We start from the raw sequence: 19,090 nt of genomic DNA, 5'->3' as shown, positions 1-19,090 counted from the left end.
CCTTCTGACATCACACTGTCAACACGGGAGCCCCCTGGGAGCGCCCCCACTCCCCACTGTTGGGTCAACTCTCTGGCTGCCCAAATTCTAGAGAAACAGGAGTGCTCTTTGATTCCTCTCCCCCCACCTGGGTCCCCCGGCCCCGAGATGGAGCGAGGCCCCCACCTGGAGGCCAGCATGGAACAAAGTTGCTGGCCCCTGTCCATCATGCCACCACAGCAAACGTCCTGGAAGTCCTGGAAGTCTGGGCCCTCTCCCACCCACGAGCTTCCCAGGCAGAGCTGTGGGCACCATCTACACTCACATCCCAGTCCCACCTTGACCTGAAGACCACCCTGCACGGGAGGACCCGCCAGGTACCCAAGCCTTGATCTTCTCCCTCTGGCTCCCTGGTTCCAGGTAGGCTGACCACACATGCTGGCCCTGCCTCCTAAGAGCCCAGACACATGCTAACTAGAAGGTTCTGGTCACGTCTCAGGCAGAGACAAGGCAGCCACCCATCTGCACTCAGACCCATGACTGCAGGAGCCTCCTGGGTCTCAGGGAAGGGGCTCCTCCTCCCAAGAGATGGCATCCAGAGTGATCCCCAGGCTGAGAGGAGGGCGGGCAGAGGGGCCTCTGTGCTTCTCTGGAGCCCTGAGACTAGAGAGGATGCTGGGCTGTGACCCCTGAGGCCACCGCAGCAGTGTGGAGGCCAAGTCCAAACCCCCCAGAGCACCAGGCCTTCTGGTGGAGGCACCCTGAACCCACCCACCTTCAGCCTCTGCCGTGGCCCTGCACTCACCTGGGAGAAGGCGGGCACGGCCACGCTGTAGGGCCTCTGCTTGAAGGTGCCGGCCGTCTGGGTGGGGAAGGCCCGGGAGGACGTCCCATAGTCGGGGGGCGGGAGGGCCAGGTCCTCCTTGTCCAGGAGGTTACCCGTGCTGCTGCTCTTGCCCTGCTGCAGGCTGTGGGGGTGGGCAGGGCGGTCAGCCAGGCCCACCTGGGCCCCCTGAGTCCCTTGGCCCCACAAGGAGGGTGGAACAGAAGGCGGCAGTGATGCTGCCTGGGTGGGCCTGGGCCTCCCCTGGCCCCCACCCCACCCCCTGTTAAGAGCAGAGTGTGAGGCCTGCTGGGGGGGTGATGGTGTGGAAGCCAAGTTCACGCTTGCTGACATCTCAGGTGAGCCCCCCCTTCCCACACAGCTCAGACACCTCCACCCCTCACAGCACCTCCACACCCCTGGACCCAAGGGTCTCAAACATGCAGCCCCTGCCCCGAGCTACAAGCCACCTGCCCTGTCAGCATGCTCACCTCATGTGCAACCTGTCCCCGCCATCATTGTCCAGGACTCGGGTGTAGGAGAAGGGAAACCAGCCCCTCCTGGAAGAAGAGGCCCCGTCAGAGCACGTCCTCTGGCCCCAGGTCCCACCTGCTCCCCAGCCCAGCTGCACGCCTCTGAGGAGGGAGTGTGTGCACACACTCCAGGAAGACCAGGAGACCCCACTTGGGCATCCATCCAGCTCTGACCCACCCTGCCCTGGAGGGGAGTGAGGCTGTGAGTGAGCAAAGGTGCCAGGACTGAGCAGGGCTCTAACTTCTTCAACAAGCATGATGGGATTCCTGGCTCAGCTCCACATGGCTGCAAAGCCATGGCACCAACAGGAGACGCTGCCTGAGCCGCCACGGGGCCACGGGGAAGGTGCCATGCGCACACATGAGGTGCCAGGCCGAGTCAAGGGACATGGAAGCAAGGGCTGGTGGGGGCCTGCGGCCACGTCTGTCCCTCCTAACGGACCCATGGGACCTGGATAATCGGTCTGAAGGAGGACCCAGAGCCAGGACGCAGAGACCCGGGTCAGGAGGCTGACGCCCCCGCCAGACTCACATCTTGGTCTTCTCGCTCTCTCCATAGTGCCAGCCGTCTCGGGCCTCGGGCACCAGCAGGGTGATGAGGTCGCCCTCCTTGAAGCTCAGCAGGGTGCTGTTGTCTCCGGCCGCGTGGGAGAAAATGGCCTTCACCCGCATGCGGCCGTTGCGCTCCAGGCCGGCGGCCATGGAACTCGAGCGCGGCAGGGTCTTGTTCTCGGCTGCCGGGAACAACAGGGCAGGTGTGAGGGGGATCTCCATCCCGAGTAGGGAAGGGTGCGGTCATCCTCCCATCAGCTCGGCTGTCTGACTGTGAGACACTTGGAGCCCCCAGGTGGGCCTGGAGGTGGACGGTCCACCCTGATGGATGACTGCCAGGCCTCCAGGGCTGTCTGGCTCAGACTCCGGAAGGAGCTGGGAGTGGGGATGCATGTGGATGCGGCCTCTGACCTGCTGCTCCTTAGCTGGGGCAGTTCTCTGGGCCTGAGGCCTCAGCTTTCCCATCTGCTAATGCGGAGACCTCACAGGCCAAGGCCCACTGGTGGGGCTGCAGGATGGGGGGGTGCCGGCCTTGGCAGACGGGCTGGAGGCGGGGCCAGGAATGGTCCCACGGTCAGCAAGGTGCTCTGTGTCCCTCACGGGCTCTTGTCACCGGCTGAGCTGCTGGCGTCCCTGCACCGCCCTGCCCTACCACACTCACTGAGCAGAGAAGCCCAGTCAAGCTCAAGGATCCAGGACGGAAATCTCAAAGCGGTCCCCAGGGTGCTGCACACACACGTGCCCGTGAGCCTCCGGGCTCCCCCCAGCCTCCCCTCAGGGATGTCATGACTGCTACGGGTTGGGTGGACCCAGGGCCCCAGTGGAGTGCTTACTGGTGGCGTAGCTGTTCTTGGGCGCCACGCTCTTGCGCACAGGAAGCGTGTTGGAGTAGGAGTCGCTCAACTTGCTCTGAGACTGAGGGGGAGACGTGGACTTGGGCTGGGCGGCCTTGCGGTCAGCCCACGGGTTGTAGTCCTCGCTGTCTGGGCCCGAGACGCCGTTCATGACGGGTGCGCTCTCCTGGGCAGACAGCCGCTGTCGAGAAGGGGTGGCGTGGGTGTGGTGTGGCAGGAGGGCCTGGGCCCGGCAAGGCCCCGTTAGGGCGCCCACCACTGGCAGCAAGGGGAACCACCCTCCCCACACCCACAGAACTTTCCGCAGCAAGGACTTACCCCCACAAACGGGGCCAGCTCGGGGGGCACCGGCAGGGGCTTGGCCCCCGGAATGGGGTCTGAGATGACCAGGTTGGACTTGGAGGCCGACAGGCCACTGGGGAGGATGGAGCCGTTACTGTTGCCCATCTGCTGCATCAGCTGCACGGCACGGTCGGGGATCTTGTTGGGGTCGGCGCAGGCCTGCTGCCACAGCGGCAGCTTCTGTGCCAGCAGCTCCTTGCCCTGGAGTGGAAGCAGCCGAACAGGGCAGGCGTGAGGGCCAGCCTCAGGCTCCCGCAGCCAGGGGGCCTCCCCGCAGGGCCGGGAGAGGCCAGAGCCTCTGGCCCACCTCACAGACATCGCCCCTCAGCTCCCAGCTGGCACCAGGTGGCTCCTGAAGAGACACACCCGCCCCCAGGTGGGCACACTTGGCTGGGGCTGCTCTTTGCCAGGTGGGGTGCCTCCACCAGGTGAGACACCTCTAAGACCTGGGAAAGGGGCCGGATATGGTACAGCGAGCCCCCCAGCTGAGAGACCCCTCAGAATGAGGTCAAACCAAGGCCTGACCCAAGAGGAACCTCCCCAGGGGCCTGAGGGAATTGAAAGAACAGGGGCTCACGTGTTCAGCCACGGAACAGGAATAGGCTCTTTGTGGGCCAACCATGAGGTACTAGGAAGAGTGCTGTTCAGGCAGACTTGAGGGCCAGGAAACCTCACAGGGACTGAGAGGGGACTGTGGGGAAGGAACAGAGCTGCCCACGGCCCAACTGCAGTCTGGCCCCCCACCCGGGGCCCTCGAGCCCAGCTGTCCCTCCAGTGTTCCAGGGTCTGCCCAGGACACAGGGGACCAGAGAGCCAAGGGCCTGACAAAGCATGAGGAAGCCACAGGCCTGAGCAGGGTCCCAGGATGCGGGTGTGGCCAAAAGCAAGACACTAGCCTGAGATCCCCTGCAGCCCATTCAGGGGTCCCGAATCCACAGCATGGACACATTTAGGGCCCTGGAAACGGCTGTGCCTCCCCTGTCCTGGCCCTCTGGCCAAAGTGGGCTACCCTACCTGCAACACGTGATACAACTGTGTTTCCATGCAGATCCCAGACCCACCCCGGGTGGAGCTGAGGGCAGTCAAGGTCTCCAGGACCTCGGACGGGTCTGTCAAGCCCTCACTGTCTCTCCTCACTTATCTTCCCACTTCTTTTGGCCTCTGTCTGGGGCAGGGAGGTGGCGCCCACATAAGAGAACGGGAAGATGCTGGACAAACAGCCCTTCGGCAGGCCAGGGTCTCCCCACCACCTTCTGGTTTAGACCAGGGGCCAGCAGACACTGCATGAGGGCTGGCTGCTCATCTGCATGGAACGTTTAACTGGAAAACAGCCAGGTCAGTTGGTTTACATATCAGCGGCCACGTTCCCGGTGCAATGGCCAAAACTGAAGACAGTTACAATCCAGCCCATGGCTGAAAGGAATAGTTCATGGGTCTGGGCTGGTGCTGAGAAACTGGGTCAGCAGGGACCCGCACCAACAGGGACAACTCAGGGCTCCCACCCAGATGACGGCCCTGTCATTGTCAGGCCTGAACCCAGGCACCAGGGAAATGCTGGCTGCCTGTTGGTAGGAAGAGCAGGTGGGATCCTGCCTTCACGCCCTGGTGCCCCAGACCCAGGGCCTGTGCCTTTCTCAAACCTCCTGGGGGGCTGGGGTCCAGTTTCTTGGGAAGTCATCTCGCATAAACATGATCTGCACCCCCACAGGAGACAGAGATGGTGGCATCCTGGAAAAGGATGGCTTTCCTGCCTTCCTTCCAGCACAGATGGGTCCGCGCTCTCCCTGAGCAGCCACAGGGCCCAGCAGCCGCCAGAGGGCGCACACGCCTGCCGCACGGCTGCTGGAGCCGCGTGGGCGCTGCGGCGGCCCTGCCGGAGCACTGCGGCTCTAGCAAGCGCCTCCCTGCTGCCAGCCAGCCCTCCAGGCACAGGACCTGAACGCAAAGTCTCACGCGGCAGGGTGGCCCCACCCCGACCCTGCAAAGGACACAAGGCCCGTCACTGTCCTTGCGCTGCACCTGTGGCAGCAGCAGGCCCAGGCAGGCAGAAGCCTCTCCATGGAGGCTGAGGGCATCTGTCCCCTGGGCAGCCCCAGCCTGGGGACCAGAAGCTGAGTCGGATCAAACACATGTGAAGTGCTGCCCCCAGAACCCCTTTATGGAAAAAGGACACAAATGACTGGTTGACTTGGGTTGCCAAACCACACCTAAACTCTCAGAACATTCTGGAATGTTCCAGCTGACAGCTCTGACCCCACTCCAGTTCCTACCTGTGAACTACAGGGAACACAAACCCCACTGAAACTGTTTTTGCAGTGGAGATGTGTCCTCTGGGTCTTGGTGGCCTCAGGGGGCTACGCCAGCCTCTATAGGGGTTGGCACTGCAGTGCTTCCCAAAGAGCTCGCTCCCTGGAGGAGCGATATGAACAGTGAAAGTTGAAGTGTTAGTTGTTCAGTCATGTCTCACTCTTTGCGACCCCGTGGACTGTAACTTGCCAGGCTCCTCTGTCCATGAAATTCTCTAGGCAAGAACACTGGAGTGGGTTGTCATTCCCTTCTCCAAGGGATTATCCTGACCCAGGGGTTAAACCCTGGTCTCCTGCATTGCAGGCAAATTCTTAACTGTCAGAGTCACCAGGAAAGCTTGAGTTACTGGTGTAATTGCTCTCAAAAAAAGCACCTGGCAATTTCTACTGGGAGTTGTAAAACATCTGCAACCTTGACCTGGTAACTGTCCTTCCAGAACTCTCCCCCGAGAAGATCGAAAATGCACGGGACGCTCAGCACAGTGTTCCCTCATCATAGCTCAAGGTGGGGCACGCCCCCGTGTTCCTCAGGGAGGCAGTGTGTGCCAGTGAGGGCCCAGCCCCGCGCAGAGCAGGCACCCACCTTGGAGTGGTAGGCGGCGGAGTTCTTGGCCACGGCGCACTGCTTCTCCACCAGGAAGCAGAACCTCCTCCTCTCCTCGGTGAGGGCGGTCTTGTAACCGTCGGACACGTAGCTCTCCAGCTCACCCTGCTTGTTGCCGATGGCGTCGATGTACTGGGGGTGGGTGGGAGAGGCACATGAGCCCGCAACAGGACAACATCCCATCACTTCCCATTCTGAGCAGCCCCACAGGCTGTGGAGGGGGAGCACACCTCCCCACCAGCCCACTGGGGCGGGCGCTTGGTTGTGTGACTCACTTTGGCCATGAGGCTACCCTGCTGAGCCACTGCCCCCTGGCGCCCTGGCAGCTGCACGTGTGGGGACCACGTGGCAGACTGCCCGGTGAGGCTGGTGTGGCACCTCCCTCAGACCCCGACACCAACCATAAAAGCCATCCTGACAGTCAGAAGACCAGGACAGCTCAGCTGGCACTGTGTGCTCGAGAATGACTAGTTCACACGCGGATCCCTCGGGGGTGGGCAGAGCACACAGTTCGATGCTAGGGCACGCCAGAATACGCTCTGGTTCTGCAGGATGGAAAGTTCCAGTAACAGTCCCAGCAAGACCGGGGGCAGCTGTCCCAGGGAGGCCTGCGGGCCCTCCGCCTGTGTGCGGCCCCGCCTCTGGGACGCAGGAGACCCTTCCAGCCCCCTCCCTGTCTCCCCTCTCTCCTCCACGCCCACTCCGCGCTCCACAAGGGGCACAGACTCCTCTGTCCTGAACTGGGATCCCTTTCCACGGCCCCGGCTGGCCAGGGGACCAGCCTTCACAGAATCAAGCCCCATCCTCCAGCAGGGGCAGACCCGGGCCACAAGGGGGCGGCCTCCCCCACCTGACTCACCACCTCCCCCTGCAGCTCTGACTCAGCGTGGGTGGGCGGTGCGGAGCTGGGTGGGTGCAGTGCAGGCTGTTCCTGGCCCCTCCCTGCCCCCCACCTCGTAGCGGCACTCAGCTGGAGGGCAAACGCCTGCTGGGCATGGGTGGTCCCCAGAGCTGTCCCCAGCACAAGGCTCTGCCAGCGTGAGCCTGCCTGCCCAGCACTCTCACCAGCACAGGGACTCTGCTCCCCTGCACCTGTAGACCACCATGCCTTCAACACTGAACCCCACTCTCCTTGCCCTGAGAGCAGCTTAAATGGGCCTCCACATGGCCAGCTCACCCCCCCACCCTGGAGGAGTCCGCCCTGGTCCTCCGGAGCAGCCGCAGGGCTGGCCAGGCCACGAGGTGTGCCTGGAGACAAAGTCCGAGCAGGAGGGGACAGGCCCTCAGGGCAGCCCTGCTGGCTGCTTCCACCCCCCACCCCCGCCCCCGAGCCCCACGTCATGAAACACGTGCGTACCCAGACCTCCAGCCTCTGCCCCTCCAGCCTGCAGAGTGGCTCCTCCAGGAAGCAGGGGAGTCTGCAGATGCGGGGTGCCACGGTGGGCAAGGCCATGCTGTGTGGAAGGACCCCTCAGGTGCCACCCACCAAGGGGCTGGCTCACACCCCGAAGCCCCCATGTGGACAAGAGGCCTGAGGGTGGGAACACCCACTGGACACAAGGGCCTGGAAGGGGCAAGGCTCGCTCAGAGACAGAGACGCTGATGCAGGCCCCTGCTGCCTGCGCCCCATCACCTAAGCAGCACCCGGCACTAGACTGAAACCCCCAGAGGGCCCCCCCCCACTCTGCTCCGTGGCTGTCCTACCCACTCCGGGGGACAGTGGAACACTGGTATGGCCTTGCAGGCTTCAACCAGCCCTGAACAAAAATGCCTCCCTCAGCCTGTTCTTGAGTACACGGGCGCACCTGGGCTTGGCTGTGATCCCGAGAGCCCCCTAAGGGGCTTCTAGAATCTCTGCAAAGCTCTAGAAGAAGTAGTTTGGGGTTTAACCCCAGTAAAAGCCCCAGCCAGCTGGTCCCTGGAGTCACCACCTCCCGCCCTCCTGGGGGCCGCTCCAGAGCCAGGCAGGCCTGGGAGGCAGGGTGGGTGTGGGGTGACTGGGTAAGAGAGGCTGAGACCCTGAGAAGTCAGCACAGAGCCTCGAGAAGGAAGGCCCAGAGGCACCCACTGTCACCTAAAGAGACCCTGGGGGCAGGGGAAGGCACCTCCGTGAGCGGTTACCCCAGGACAGCGGTGTAAACCGGGACGCAGGCCCCCCGGGTCCACCTGCCCTGAGCCTGCTGCCGAGGACGGCTCCTCCTCGTGCTGCCCGGCGGCCCCGTCTGTCCTGCAGCCGGTTTCTGGGTTTTCAGGCTGCGGTAACGTCTTTCACCTCAATGTTCCCGCTCCCTGGAGGGGAGAGAAACTGGCTCTGGGCGAGCTGGCGCGGGGCGCTGGCCTCATTAGCTGCGTGGCAGCCTCCCGTGCAGGGGGAGGAAGCGGCGGTTTATTTTTAAGATTTCCATTTACTCAAATGAGCCCCCAGAACAGCTAGAAGCAGCTCAGGTCTCAGGCAGGGACCTGGGGGCTCCCGGAGTCACGCAGTGTCTTTCCAGGACCACACCTGCCCAGGACGGGGCAGGAGAGAAGTCGCCTTGGCTGGGGTGCCCGGCCCAGGAGAGCTGCCCCTTCCTCCTCACCCCGCATCCGGCCAGGACCCAGGCTGCCACTTCTGTCGCGGAATAACTGCTGGCCCTCCTGACCTCCTTCCCCAGCGCTGCCTCCTTGCAGAGACAGGCCACCACTTTGAAGGGCAGACCCTAGAAATCCAGGCCAAGTGAGGAGCTTTGCTTCTGAAGGGGTGGGAGAGGAGGACGCCCCAGGTCACACTGGCCGCTGTGGGCAGGGGACATTCCCAAACATGCAGGAGTGCCTGCACTCTCTGGGACCGAACGAGCCTCACCCGACAGCCCTGAGGAGTTCCAAACAGGCCACAGAAAATGGTCTGAGCCTGTCCCCACCGCAGGCGGGCACCGTGGCCAGGCTCCCAGCGTCCTGCCTCCCCACCCCCTACCCCTGCTCCTGGCTTAGCGGGTGCTATGGTGACGGCACTATAGAAACACCCAGCTGAAAGCATTTAAGACCCACGGAACGCTCCCACTTAGTCACCCTGGGCTGAACAGCCCTGTAATCCGAGAAGACAAAAGTGATCAGGACACACGTCTCCTCTGCAGAGCAGGCCGGTGACTCAGAGCGGGGGAGGGGCGCTCTAGAAAACACCCGGGGCTCTGGTCTCCCTCACCCGATAGGCCACCCAGCTTTCCCACGTTTCTCCAAATTTCTCAGAACTGGCATGCGATCCCTAACCGCTGCAGCTGGGGAGTGACAGTGGGATCCGTGGCCCTCAGCTGTCACTGTCCGTAACCATCACTCCAAGGAGACAAGGCGGGAACCCAGGCAGCCGTGATGGACAGGAAGGAACAGCCGGAATGGGATGCCTCCAGCTGCATCTAGTCACTGGGTACGTTCTGGGGGCAGCCAGTGGCTTCCCTGGAGCCCGCTGACCAGGCCTGTGTCCCTCTCCGGTCTGATGCACCCTGCACCCAGGCCAAGAACAGGACGGCCAGCCTTCGGTTCAGCGGATTGTTAAGAATCTCTAAGCACAAAAGCTCCGAGCAGGGCTGGGGACCAGGGCTGAGCCGAGGGCAAGTGCACCCTCCTTCCCGTAGGCCAGCAGGCGGAAAAGCCAGCAGTCAGCAGTACAGGGCATATGCTGTGGGCACATTCTCAGGCAGAGAGCACAGTGCCCCTGGCAAGAGACACGGATCTGGGGGCCCGGGCTGCCCATTTTCCCGAGAAGGGGCCCATAACCATCACTAGATTGGCAAAGGGTTCCGTGACCAAACAGATCCCACTGTCCACGCCCTGTCTGGTGCACTTACCCACTGGAGTCCAGGAAGAATATGCTGGGAGGGGCGTGCCCACAGCATCCCCGCGCCCAGACCCCAGGAGAGAATGTGGGGCCACTTCTGTCCACACCAGTGGGCTGGACACGCTGACAAAGGCCTTGAGGCCCAAGGGGACAGGTCTTAGTAATCTGCAAGCACCCTGAGCCAAGGCCTTCGGTGGCTGCTGGGGAGCCCAGGGGCTTTGGGGATCCACGCCACCTGGGCCTGGGGTCTGCTGGGCTGCCCTGGGACCTGGAGGAGGACGGAGCCTGGGCTCCCGTGCCCACCTGCTGGGTGGCCAAGTCTCTGGTGCCTTCAGGTCTCAGGTTCCTCAGGGGCTGAGCCAGAACGTCACCACCCGAAACGGCAGCCCCTCCTCACGTGACCCCAGAGGTTGTGCAGGTATGGAATTCACACCCAATTTCAAAGACTCAGCAGGAAAAGAGACAAACACAACACACCTCACTAGTATCTGCTGTAATGATTACGTGTCTAAATAACACTCTAGACGTGTTCTGCCCAGTAAAACGCTTTTCCCGTATCACATTTATTAAGTGTCTGCCTCTCAGTGCAGAAGGACAGGTGCCATGTGCCTGGTACTGCCCCCCAAAGTCCTCCCAGCTCTGAAAGCAGAAGACGCTCCAGATTTCTCATGGTGTTATCCAGCTAGGCAGCCCACTGGGGGGCTTGATCTGAGGGATTGGGAGTAGGTACCGGGTGGTGGGGGGGGCAAAGTCCCCCAGAGGAATGAGCAGCTGATGCCATCTCTGGACACAGAAGCCCTAAGAGGATACTTGGCTTTTCAGTTGCTTTTACCCAGAGGACCTCTGCTTATACTCCAAGGAAAGAAGACGTCCCACTGCTGGGATGTCTTGTCCATAGATGCCTTTTGCATTGAAGAGCTCTTTAAAATGAGAACAGCAGACACACAAGGGGCTTAAACCACTGCCGTCAAACCTCACGTGTTATTGGGACCAGCCTCTGCCATTATCTTTTTTGAAGATCTAAATTATGGTTATTTTGTTTTTGCTTTGTTAATTACACATCCCTTTAAATAGAACGAATCTCTCCCCTTTCTCAGACCGCAATCTGGATGTGCCTCCTGGAACAAGGGAGCCCGGGGAGTGGGAGCCGACTGCCGGAACCGCCTGCTTCAGTCAACACAGGCCCCGGCGACAGCCCACACCCCGCAGCCAGAACACCCGAGGCCCCGCTCCCGGCATCTCAGAGAGGGAGGGCAGAGGACGGCTCAGGACGCAAGCGGGGCTCCCAGCAGCTCTGGGTCCCCCGGCAACCCCAACCTCAGGTGGGTGGGTGGGCTGGGGTGGCTGGGCCATCGGCCCTCCTGACAGCAGGAGCCTGCCAGGGTCAGCAGCTCCAAGGACCAGGCTGCCAAGGACCTGGTGCTCGGCTGGCAGGGATGGTCGAGGGCCCTGGTCCGCTGCACTCAGGAAGCCGGTTTGGCCCATATTGGGGGTGACCCTGCCCCACATCTATGCCCACCCATTTGCCTCCAGCCTTCTCTTCCTGGGCTCTCACCGCTCCTTGCGGTCTTAGCGGCCCCTCCCTCAGAGCCTGCACACGGGCAGGAAGGACATGCTGTGTCCCCATGACCCCTGCTGGTCACACATCACACACCAATGTGAATCCCAAAGGCACGCTGACTGCTGGGTTTTCTAACAGTCATGATGCCCCTCGGAGGACAAGAACTCCTACCTAATCAGAGCTGGGCTGGGGGTGGGGGCCGAGGGAAACAGAAATGGAAGAAATCCTTGGCCAGTCCTGCAGGATCTCTAAGAGGGACGCGCACCCAGAGCCTGGCCAGCTCACCTTCCCAAAGTGCTTCACCTGGGACGGCTCGTGGCACAGCCACACCCCAGCCCAGACCCTTCTGTCAGAAGCCCCCAAGACCGCCGACCAGCCGGGGGGCCAGCTGCCCATCAGAATCACCTTGAAGCTTGGAGAACCTGACGGTCAGGCTACAACACAGCTATGCACCCATGCCTGGGGAGGAGTACCCCGGGCCAGAGACAGGACGCCAGACGAGACCTGTGACCACACTGTCAGACACACGGTGCGTCCTCCACCGACCGCCCCCTGTGGCGCTCCGTCAGCGCCTGTGAGCACCACGGTGACCAGAGGTGTGGAGCGGGACCGAGCCACATGGTCAGCACGTGGTGTGCTCACTACTTCTAGAAAGAAGCTTGTGTCCTAGTTTGCGCCCCAATTGCCTCTAAGTGCCTATTTCCTGACCTAAAATCAGTTCTCTTCATGGAAATCCCAAAACACAGTCTCAATTACCAGCAGTTCCTGAAGCTGGCCGGCTCTGACCCAGCCCCCCTCATGGGGAACCCGTCACAGACTGACTGGCGGTCAGTCTCCCCCCGCGCCACCCTGGAGCGTGACCCGCGGGCACAGCCCCACCTCAGCGCCCAGTGCAGACGGGCCACGCGGCAGCAGAGGCGCCGTGGGGAGGTGTGTGGCTGCTCTGCGGGTCGACCTGTGCCTGGCAGGTGCCAGAAGCCTCTCTACCCTCCCTGCTGAGTGTCCTGTCCACACTGAGCTCTAGTCAGAAGCGGAACACGTGGGCCAGGGGCTCCAGAAGGCTCACAGGTGACCCCAGGGATTGACACAGGCAAGTCCACCGGTCTTGGGAGCATGAGCCACCCGCCTGTGGGAGCCCTGGGCCGCACCAGAGCCGCAGGGGCTCCATCAGCCTGGGGGTCCCATCTCCCTGCCAAGGGCTGTCAGCTCAGGTCAGCCCAGGCTGTGGCTCGGGGATGCCCAGGTGGGGCCCCTGTGCCAGCATGGGGCCTGGGACCACCCCTATCTGCACACACTGCCCATGGGGCCACACACGGCCCAGACCCCGGTGAAGGTCTGCAGGGTGCAAGAGACTCTGGGGACACAAAGAGGCTCCGAGGGAGCAGGGGGTCGCTGGTGCCTGGGGTTCTTCCCCACCTCCCCAGGGATCCTCAGTCCGGAATCCACCCCGCCTCGGTGATGGTGCACAAAGACACCTGCTTGCAGCAAGCAGGTCTAGCGGCTGGGTCTACTGCGGTCCAGGTGAGGCCGGGCTCTCCAGGGCAGGGCCGTGAACTACCGTCTGGATGGACGGAGCTGCCGCCACGGCTGGTCTGCTACTGCGCGGCCTGAGAGGGAGCCTTGGAGATGGAGGGGCATTCTAAGAAACAAGACGGGGAGAGCAGAGTCCTGCTCTCCCCCCGTAAAAGAATCTTTAACAAGCCGTTTCCTGTGACTCGCAGGACCTTGGCTAAGGTGAAGGGCCGGGCAAACTCAGCACACCTGCCCTGCCAGCCAGGCACTTCCTCTGGGGGAAACAGTGGGGAGAGGAGGGCTGTCACACCAGAAGGTTCCAGGGCCCTCCCAGCCCCCAGCAGCCACACCTCAAAGCAGACATCAGACCCTGGCTCCTGGGTCAGGTCTGCAAAGATTTCAAGAATCAAAAGAAGAGCCTCAGGTGCTCAGGGGCCCTCAGATGCCCGGGTGGGCTGGGCATCCCCACAAGGCCACCAGACAGACCAGAACCATCCATAGGACAGGCAGCCGCATGCCTTCCACCGGCTCAGAGCACACCAAGCGCCCGCCCCCTGCCGCACAACACGGGGTGAGGGACTCTGAGGACCCCCAGCCTGGCCTCTCAGGTTCAGTGTCACCGGGGAACAAGAAACACCTGTCGGACTGCCGCTCTGCTTCCCGCCCTTAGAGGACAACTGGAACAATGTCACGTACTGCCTGTCACCACGCGAGCAGCCTGAGCTGGATGCCAGGAGGGACAGGGCGGAACACAGCCCTACCCAGCCCCTGACTGGAATAACTGAGGCTATTAACACTGAAATAGCACCCTCAGGAGGCTAAGGGGCAGGTAGAGAAGCGGGGTGGAGGTGGGCTTGGGAAAGTGAAAGACGCTACTGAGAGGCGGGAGCTGGGTTATTACTGCAACTCGGTGAGAAACTCCTGAGGAAGGGGCTGCAGAAGCCCACTCCCCTGCAGGCATGGCTGCTTCCCGCATGGCGGGTTGCGATACTTAGCTGGCACCCCCTGCCCATCCTCCCCACTGGGAGCCCCAGGCGCAGAGGGCGCAGAGGCCGGACCACTCCAGGGGAGCAGGGCGCCTGCCTGTCCCCGCCTTACTCAAGTGGCCAGGACCAGCCTCGTGGCCCTGGAGGGCTCCAGAGGCGCTTGAGGGCAGTGGTGTTGGCACCAGGGGGCATGCCATGCAGGGAGGCCCCGATGGTGTAGGTGGTGCCCCCAGACTTGCTGCCCTGATGGCCAGCAGGAAGAGCAGGGCTTTAGGAGCAGAGGGGTGCACCCCAGAGGTCACCCCATGCCTGTGCCCAGGGGAAGCTTCCACTGCTGACCAGGTCAGGGGGGTGGCTGTCCTCTTTCTCCTCCTCAGATGCATGACCTTGGAGAGCAGCGCCTGGGCCCAATCTATGTCAATTGGCGGCGGGGTTCTGGTGAGACAGGTGTATTGGGGCCATGCCTGTCACAGGCCGCGTTGTCCTGATTCCTTGCCCCCACCCCAGCACACAATGCCTGCAACCGGGGCTGCCCCTCCCGTGTCCTGCAACGCCATCTGCCTCATAACGCAGGGCCCCCGAGATGCTGAACCGGCCAGTGTCTGCCTGCTGGAGGCTCTGGGCCCACGCTGGGCATAGGCATTTGTGACTCAATCGGAGTAGCAGTCTGAGGTCTCTCTCTGAGGTGGGAAGGTTCCCTGTGGGTTCTGCTCCTTTGGCAGAGAGCCATGGCACCCACGGAGGCTGCAGGACGGGGCTGCCGTCCTGCCAGCTCTGGGATGTAGGGCACCCTCACCGGAAATCCCCCAGGAGAGTGGAGCCTGGGTCTGATCCATCAGGAGGGCCTGCCCTTCACTGCTCTCTGAAAGGACCAAGAGTCCTGACACCGTAGCAGGGGCCTGAGCCCTCCACATGTCCCAGCAGGCAGAGCGCCTGGCACACGCGGCCGAGTCCCACCTGCAGCTCCTTGTCCGAGTATTTCTGGGGGTTTTTGCTCCCTTGGCTCTTTTTGCGGAGTTTCTTCAGCTCAGCTTGGCACTTGTCCAGTGCATCACCTTTGCTCCTCTGCTCCGTCTGGTATTTCTTCAGTGCAGCCTGAGAAATGAATGCCAAAACAATGTAGGCAATGAGCCAGTGTACTCCTCCCACTCTCCACAGGGCCACAGTGGCCCGAGCCCAGGGATGGCAGCACTTGTGAAGCTGCAAACCTGAGGCCTCAGCTCTGCGCACCCTGGAGATAAAGATCAGGGCTGGGACCACCAGCTGGGCCTCCTCTCCCACCCCAGGGCTGGAAGGGTGTGAATTCATGTAATGAATACTTGGCAGTCTGGCCCCTCGCCCTTCTGGTCGACCTGGGGGAGGGGACAGGACGAGGAAACTCGTGACAGCAGGTCAGAAGAGTTCGTGCAGGTTCCACACGATGGCCGCTGCACATCATTGTTGTTACTAAGAGCAGCTGAGAGGCATGGGCAGAGGATCAGGGCGCATGGGGCATCCGATGCAGGAGTCCACCCATGGGTAGTCTCAAGGGGGCACGAATGTCAGAGGAGCTGCAGGAAACCACAGGATGCAGAGCTCACGGGAAGCTGAAAACCCCTTGGACCAAGGGAAGTGTTCACACAGAGCCTGAGCAGGGCAGGTGGACCAGCAGGTACGGGTGGGCTACTTACACTCAGGTACCTGGAGTCCAGCTCCACCTTCTGCTCCAGCTGCGTGAGCAGCTCATTGTGAAAAGACTTCAGCTGGGTGTGGAGAGAAAACAAAGGTCAGCGCGGACGTACAGCCTGAGGGAGGAGCCGAATGGGAGAGGGGGCCGGCCACCAAGACAAGGGTGCCCAGGACGCTGGGTACCCCCATGGAAGAGAGGAGCTTGTCTGACCCGTGAGCCAATGACCCTGGTGGAACCAGGCGGCCCCAGGAGAGAGTGCTGAACTGGAGCCTGGCCTTCGTGGCCAGCTGAGTGTAAGACCCCATCTGGCCTGTGCCCTGCTCTCCCAGGTCCTTCTGTATACCCCTATGCCCCACGATGGTCACCTCCTTCACATGTGACTTCTGTCTCGGGCGCTAGGTATGCCCCAGACCTGAGCGTGACCACAGGGCGGCACATGGCTCCCTAGGGGATGCACAGAGAAGCACATGCTCGCCTCCTCCTCTCCCCTCCGACAGCACCTGCCCACCTGCAGCTGCCCCTCCCTCCCCCGGCCTCCCTGGGAGGCTGCGACTCACCATTTCTTCCAGCTGATTCTGAATCTGCCTGTGGACTTCGGCCATCTGGAAGAGAACATCCCCTGGAAGGCAGATCGCCGGAGAGAAAAGCAGAAGGGAAGTGAGAGCCTCAGAATCACTACCCCATCACCCTTCCACAGCTGGGGAGCACGCACCGGTGGGCCAGGCACTGGGGTTGCCGTGGTCTGGGAACTGGCAGGCAGGCAGGGGTGTGCTGGGGGAAGGGGGAGGGGTGCCTCTCCAGGTGATGCCACCCAGAGGAGATGGCAAATTCTAGAACAACAAGGATGCACAATTGCTTGGTGTCTCTGGGGGCTTGGGGGTGTCTGCATTGGAGCTGAGGTTCATGGCAGAGGTCGGATGAGAGGCCCTACTTTTGCAGGTTTCAACCCTGCATGCGATCCCACAAGCACCGGCATCTCCTCTCACAGGCACCAACTACCACTGGCCCACCCACCTTGGGTCCAGGCAGAGGCAGTAGCCTCGATGAGCAGCCCTTGTGTCCTAGGACATGGTGTGGAAGGGGGGGTGACTGTGGAGGGAAGGACCCCATGGCTCAAGACACGCTATGGTCAGCAGAGCCCCAACACCCAGCACCCCAAATCAACACTATGGTATAGAAGCTCCAGGCTGGGGCACACACAGCAACTGCCTCCAATGATCCTCAGGGCCACCGCCCACACCCACCAAGTCAGCACAAAGGACCTCCCTGGACAAATGGCTCACTTCCTCCTCCGCAGAGAGTGGGTCTGGAACGGGCAGTGTGGGCTGAATTCATTTCATTGGCAAGTATTTGCTAAACAGGCGCTGACCACACACTGTGGCCACATGGAGGAAGGCACATCCCTGCCCTCGGGACCTGCTGACTAACTGTCCCGGAGGTGCTGCTTACACCAGGATGTCCCTCCCCTCATGGCCAGGCCACTCAGATTCACATGATCCAGAGAATTCTTTGGGTGGGCAGCCATGAGGAGAACCCCTGGTCTCCACAAGGCTTCCTAGAAAGCAGAACAGTTCCTGTGGCTCCTGCCCTAAAGGGATGATGCTGTCTGCCCTCCAAGGTCACATGGATGGCATGCAGGTGATCCCTGGGGTCATGTTCCCTCCGAGAAGCATGGTAGGATCTGGGGGAGGCCAGCTCCTCCTGGTCATCGGGCCATTCCACCAGCTGCTCTCAGCCCTGATGACCACAGGGCACAGTGACCACTGGCCGCATGTGGTCAGATCTCCACCAATCCTTGGGGCAGGCTGCCCAAGGTCAGTGGGCTGTTAGGTGGCGGCGGTGCCCACCTCCACCCTGCAGGCCCTGGAGCCCTGCCTCCCAGGGTCTCTCCCTGTTGTTGGAACAAGGGCAACCTCTCCAGCCATCGGGTGCCCTGCCTCCTGTCTGAGTTCTGAGTTCTCCCTCTCAGGGTGCTGCTGGACTGAGTTCCCAAAAGACTGGTTTTGCCTCAGACACACGGATGTCTGTTGAGGGAGGAGGAAGAGACAAGAGCGCCTCTGAAGGAGCCCCAGGGTCATCTGGCAGCTGGCAGGAGCCGTCATGTGCTAGGGAACAGGCAAAGCCAACCGCACATCCCCATCAAGAGACATTGGCGGGGGTGGTTTTCCTGGTGGTCTAGTGGTTAGGACTCGGTGATCTTACTGCTGAGGGCACAGATTCAATCCCTAATCTGGGAACGAAGATCCTGCAAGCCGTGAGGTGCAGTCAAAAAGGGAGACACAAGCGTGTTGGCAGGTCCCCTTGGTCATGAGGTCGGATCACACATGGCTGGGGCTTACCAGACCCTGGGCTAAATGTCCAGCCTGCTGCTTGTGCCGGTGGAGGGAAGACCCCCTCCTAGGCAGCACGTGAGGAAACACAGACCCCAGGCTGGCACCAAAGGCAGCAGGCTGTGCACGGCTGCTGTGGAGAGAGGAAGAAGCCCAGGCCCAGCCTGAGGCTGCGAAGGGTGCTCGCGGGCAGGGCCCGCGCCACAGAGCATGAGCGTGAGCAAGCACGTGGGTGTGAACGCAGTGTCTGTGTGGGTGTGAGTGGGGGAAGGCGTGTGCATGCGGGTACACAGGGTGTGTGTGTCTGTGAGCGTGTGTGGGAGTGAGTGCCTGCGTGAATGCAGAGAGAGTGGGTGTGAGCGTGTGTGGCCATGTTGAGCGTGGGTGTGGAGTGGGCACACTTGTGGCTGTGTGCGTGAGCCTCCGTCTCCCTTCTCTCTCCCAGCAGCACCCCAGCGCGATGTTCCTGTAGATACGCAGCTCCAGGAAGCTAAGGGACCGGACAGACCAGGGCAGGGCCACACAGGATCTGCCTCCAGGACCACGCTCACCCACGAGTGGGGAATGAGAGGATGGGGCGGGGAGGTGCCAGAACGGGGGCAGACCTCGGAGCTCCTGGGACATAACCCCCAACCCAAGATGATAAATGTTACTGAGCCACCAGGACGCCAGCACTGGGACCAGGGCACAGGCGACACCCGTTTGGGATCAAGAGTCCCTGGAAGTCACTTCCCTCAGGGTCCAAAGAGCAGCCTGACTTTGTGCCTGATAGTGCTGTCTGGCGCAGGGTGCCTGGGGGCAAGAAGGTGCCGCCTCCACTGTGGCCACCCGTGGTCAGCATGGTTGATGGTCAACCACACGCCCAGGGCTGAGCTGAGGTCGACCTGCCCCAGCAGGATATGGCTCGAGTCTCAATCGTCCTCTCCGGGCCCTGATCCACTTCTCCACTGGCCAAAGACAACAGGGGACGGAAGGTTCCTGGTCCCCATCCTTGGCTGAAAAAGGAACCACAGAGACAAATACAAGTGGGCAGCCCAGAGGACAAGGCCAGGCTGCTGCCACCCTGACCCACCTGGCACAGACCTGCAGCTCTCGAGCGGGGTGAGGCCCCCCCAGATCTGATCTGCTCCGTGGGGATGCTGAACTGTGTTAAGAATGGTGTGCATCGAAGTCCGGACCCACAGGTCACCCTCGGGCCCCAAGGGCTCTCTCAAGTGACACAAAGTCC

At 61.9% G+C, this 19,090-nt stretch overlaps 1 protein-coding gene across 5 annotated transcripts in view; it reads right to left on the bottom strand.

Annotated features, from left to right (window-relative positions):
- BAIAP2 (BAR/IMD domain containing adaptor protein 2) overlaps positions 1–19,090 on the bottom strand; it is a 63,763-nt gene that overhangs the window by 9,918 nt on the left and 34,755 nt on the right. For all 5 annotated transcript variants that reach the window (XM_043462915.1, XM_043462933.1, XM_043462941.1 and 2 more), the window contains exons 4-12: positions 16,090–16,151; positions 15,534–15,605; positions 14,821–14,958; positions 5,973–6,125; positions 3,060–3,284; positions 2,721–2,922; positions 1,868–2,069; positions 1,294–1,362; positions 785–947 (exon numbers count right to left, since the gene is read on the bottom strand). In XM_043462915.1, coding sequence (XP_043318850.1) covers positions 785–947; positions 1,294–1,362; positions 1,868–2,069; positions 2,721–2,922; positions 3,060–3,284; positions 5,973–6,125; positions 14,821–14,958; positions 15,534–15,605; positions 16,090–16,151 — 1,286 coding nt within the window. The remainder of the gene's footprint in view (positions 1–784; positions 948–1,293; positions 1,363–1,867; positions 2,070–2,720; positions 2,923–3,059; positions 3,285–5,972; positions 6,126–14,820; positions 14,959–15,533; positions 15,606–16,089; positions 16,152–19,090) is intronic.

This window comes from Cervus canadensis, chromosome 1, assembly GCF_019320065.1.
Source record: "Cervus canadensis isolate Bull #8, Minnesota chromosome 1, ASM1932006v1, whole genome shotgun sequence".
NCBI lineage: Eukaryota > Metazoa > Chordata > Mammalia > Artiodactyla > Cervidae > Cervus > Cervus canadensis.
This window is presented reverse-complemented; position numbering and strand designations above follow the sequence as displayed.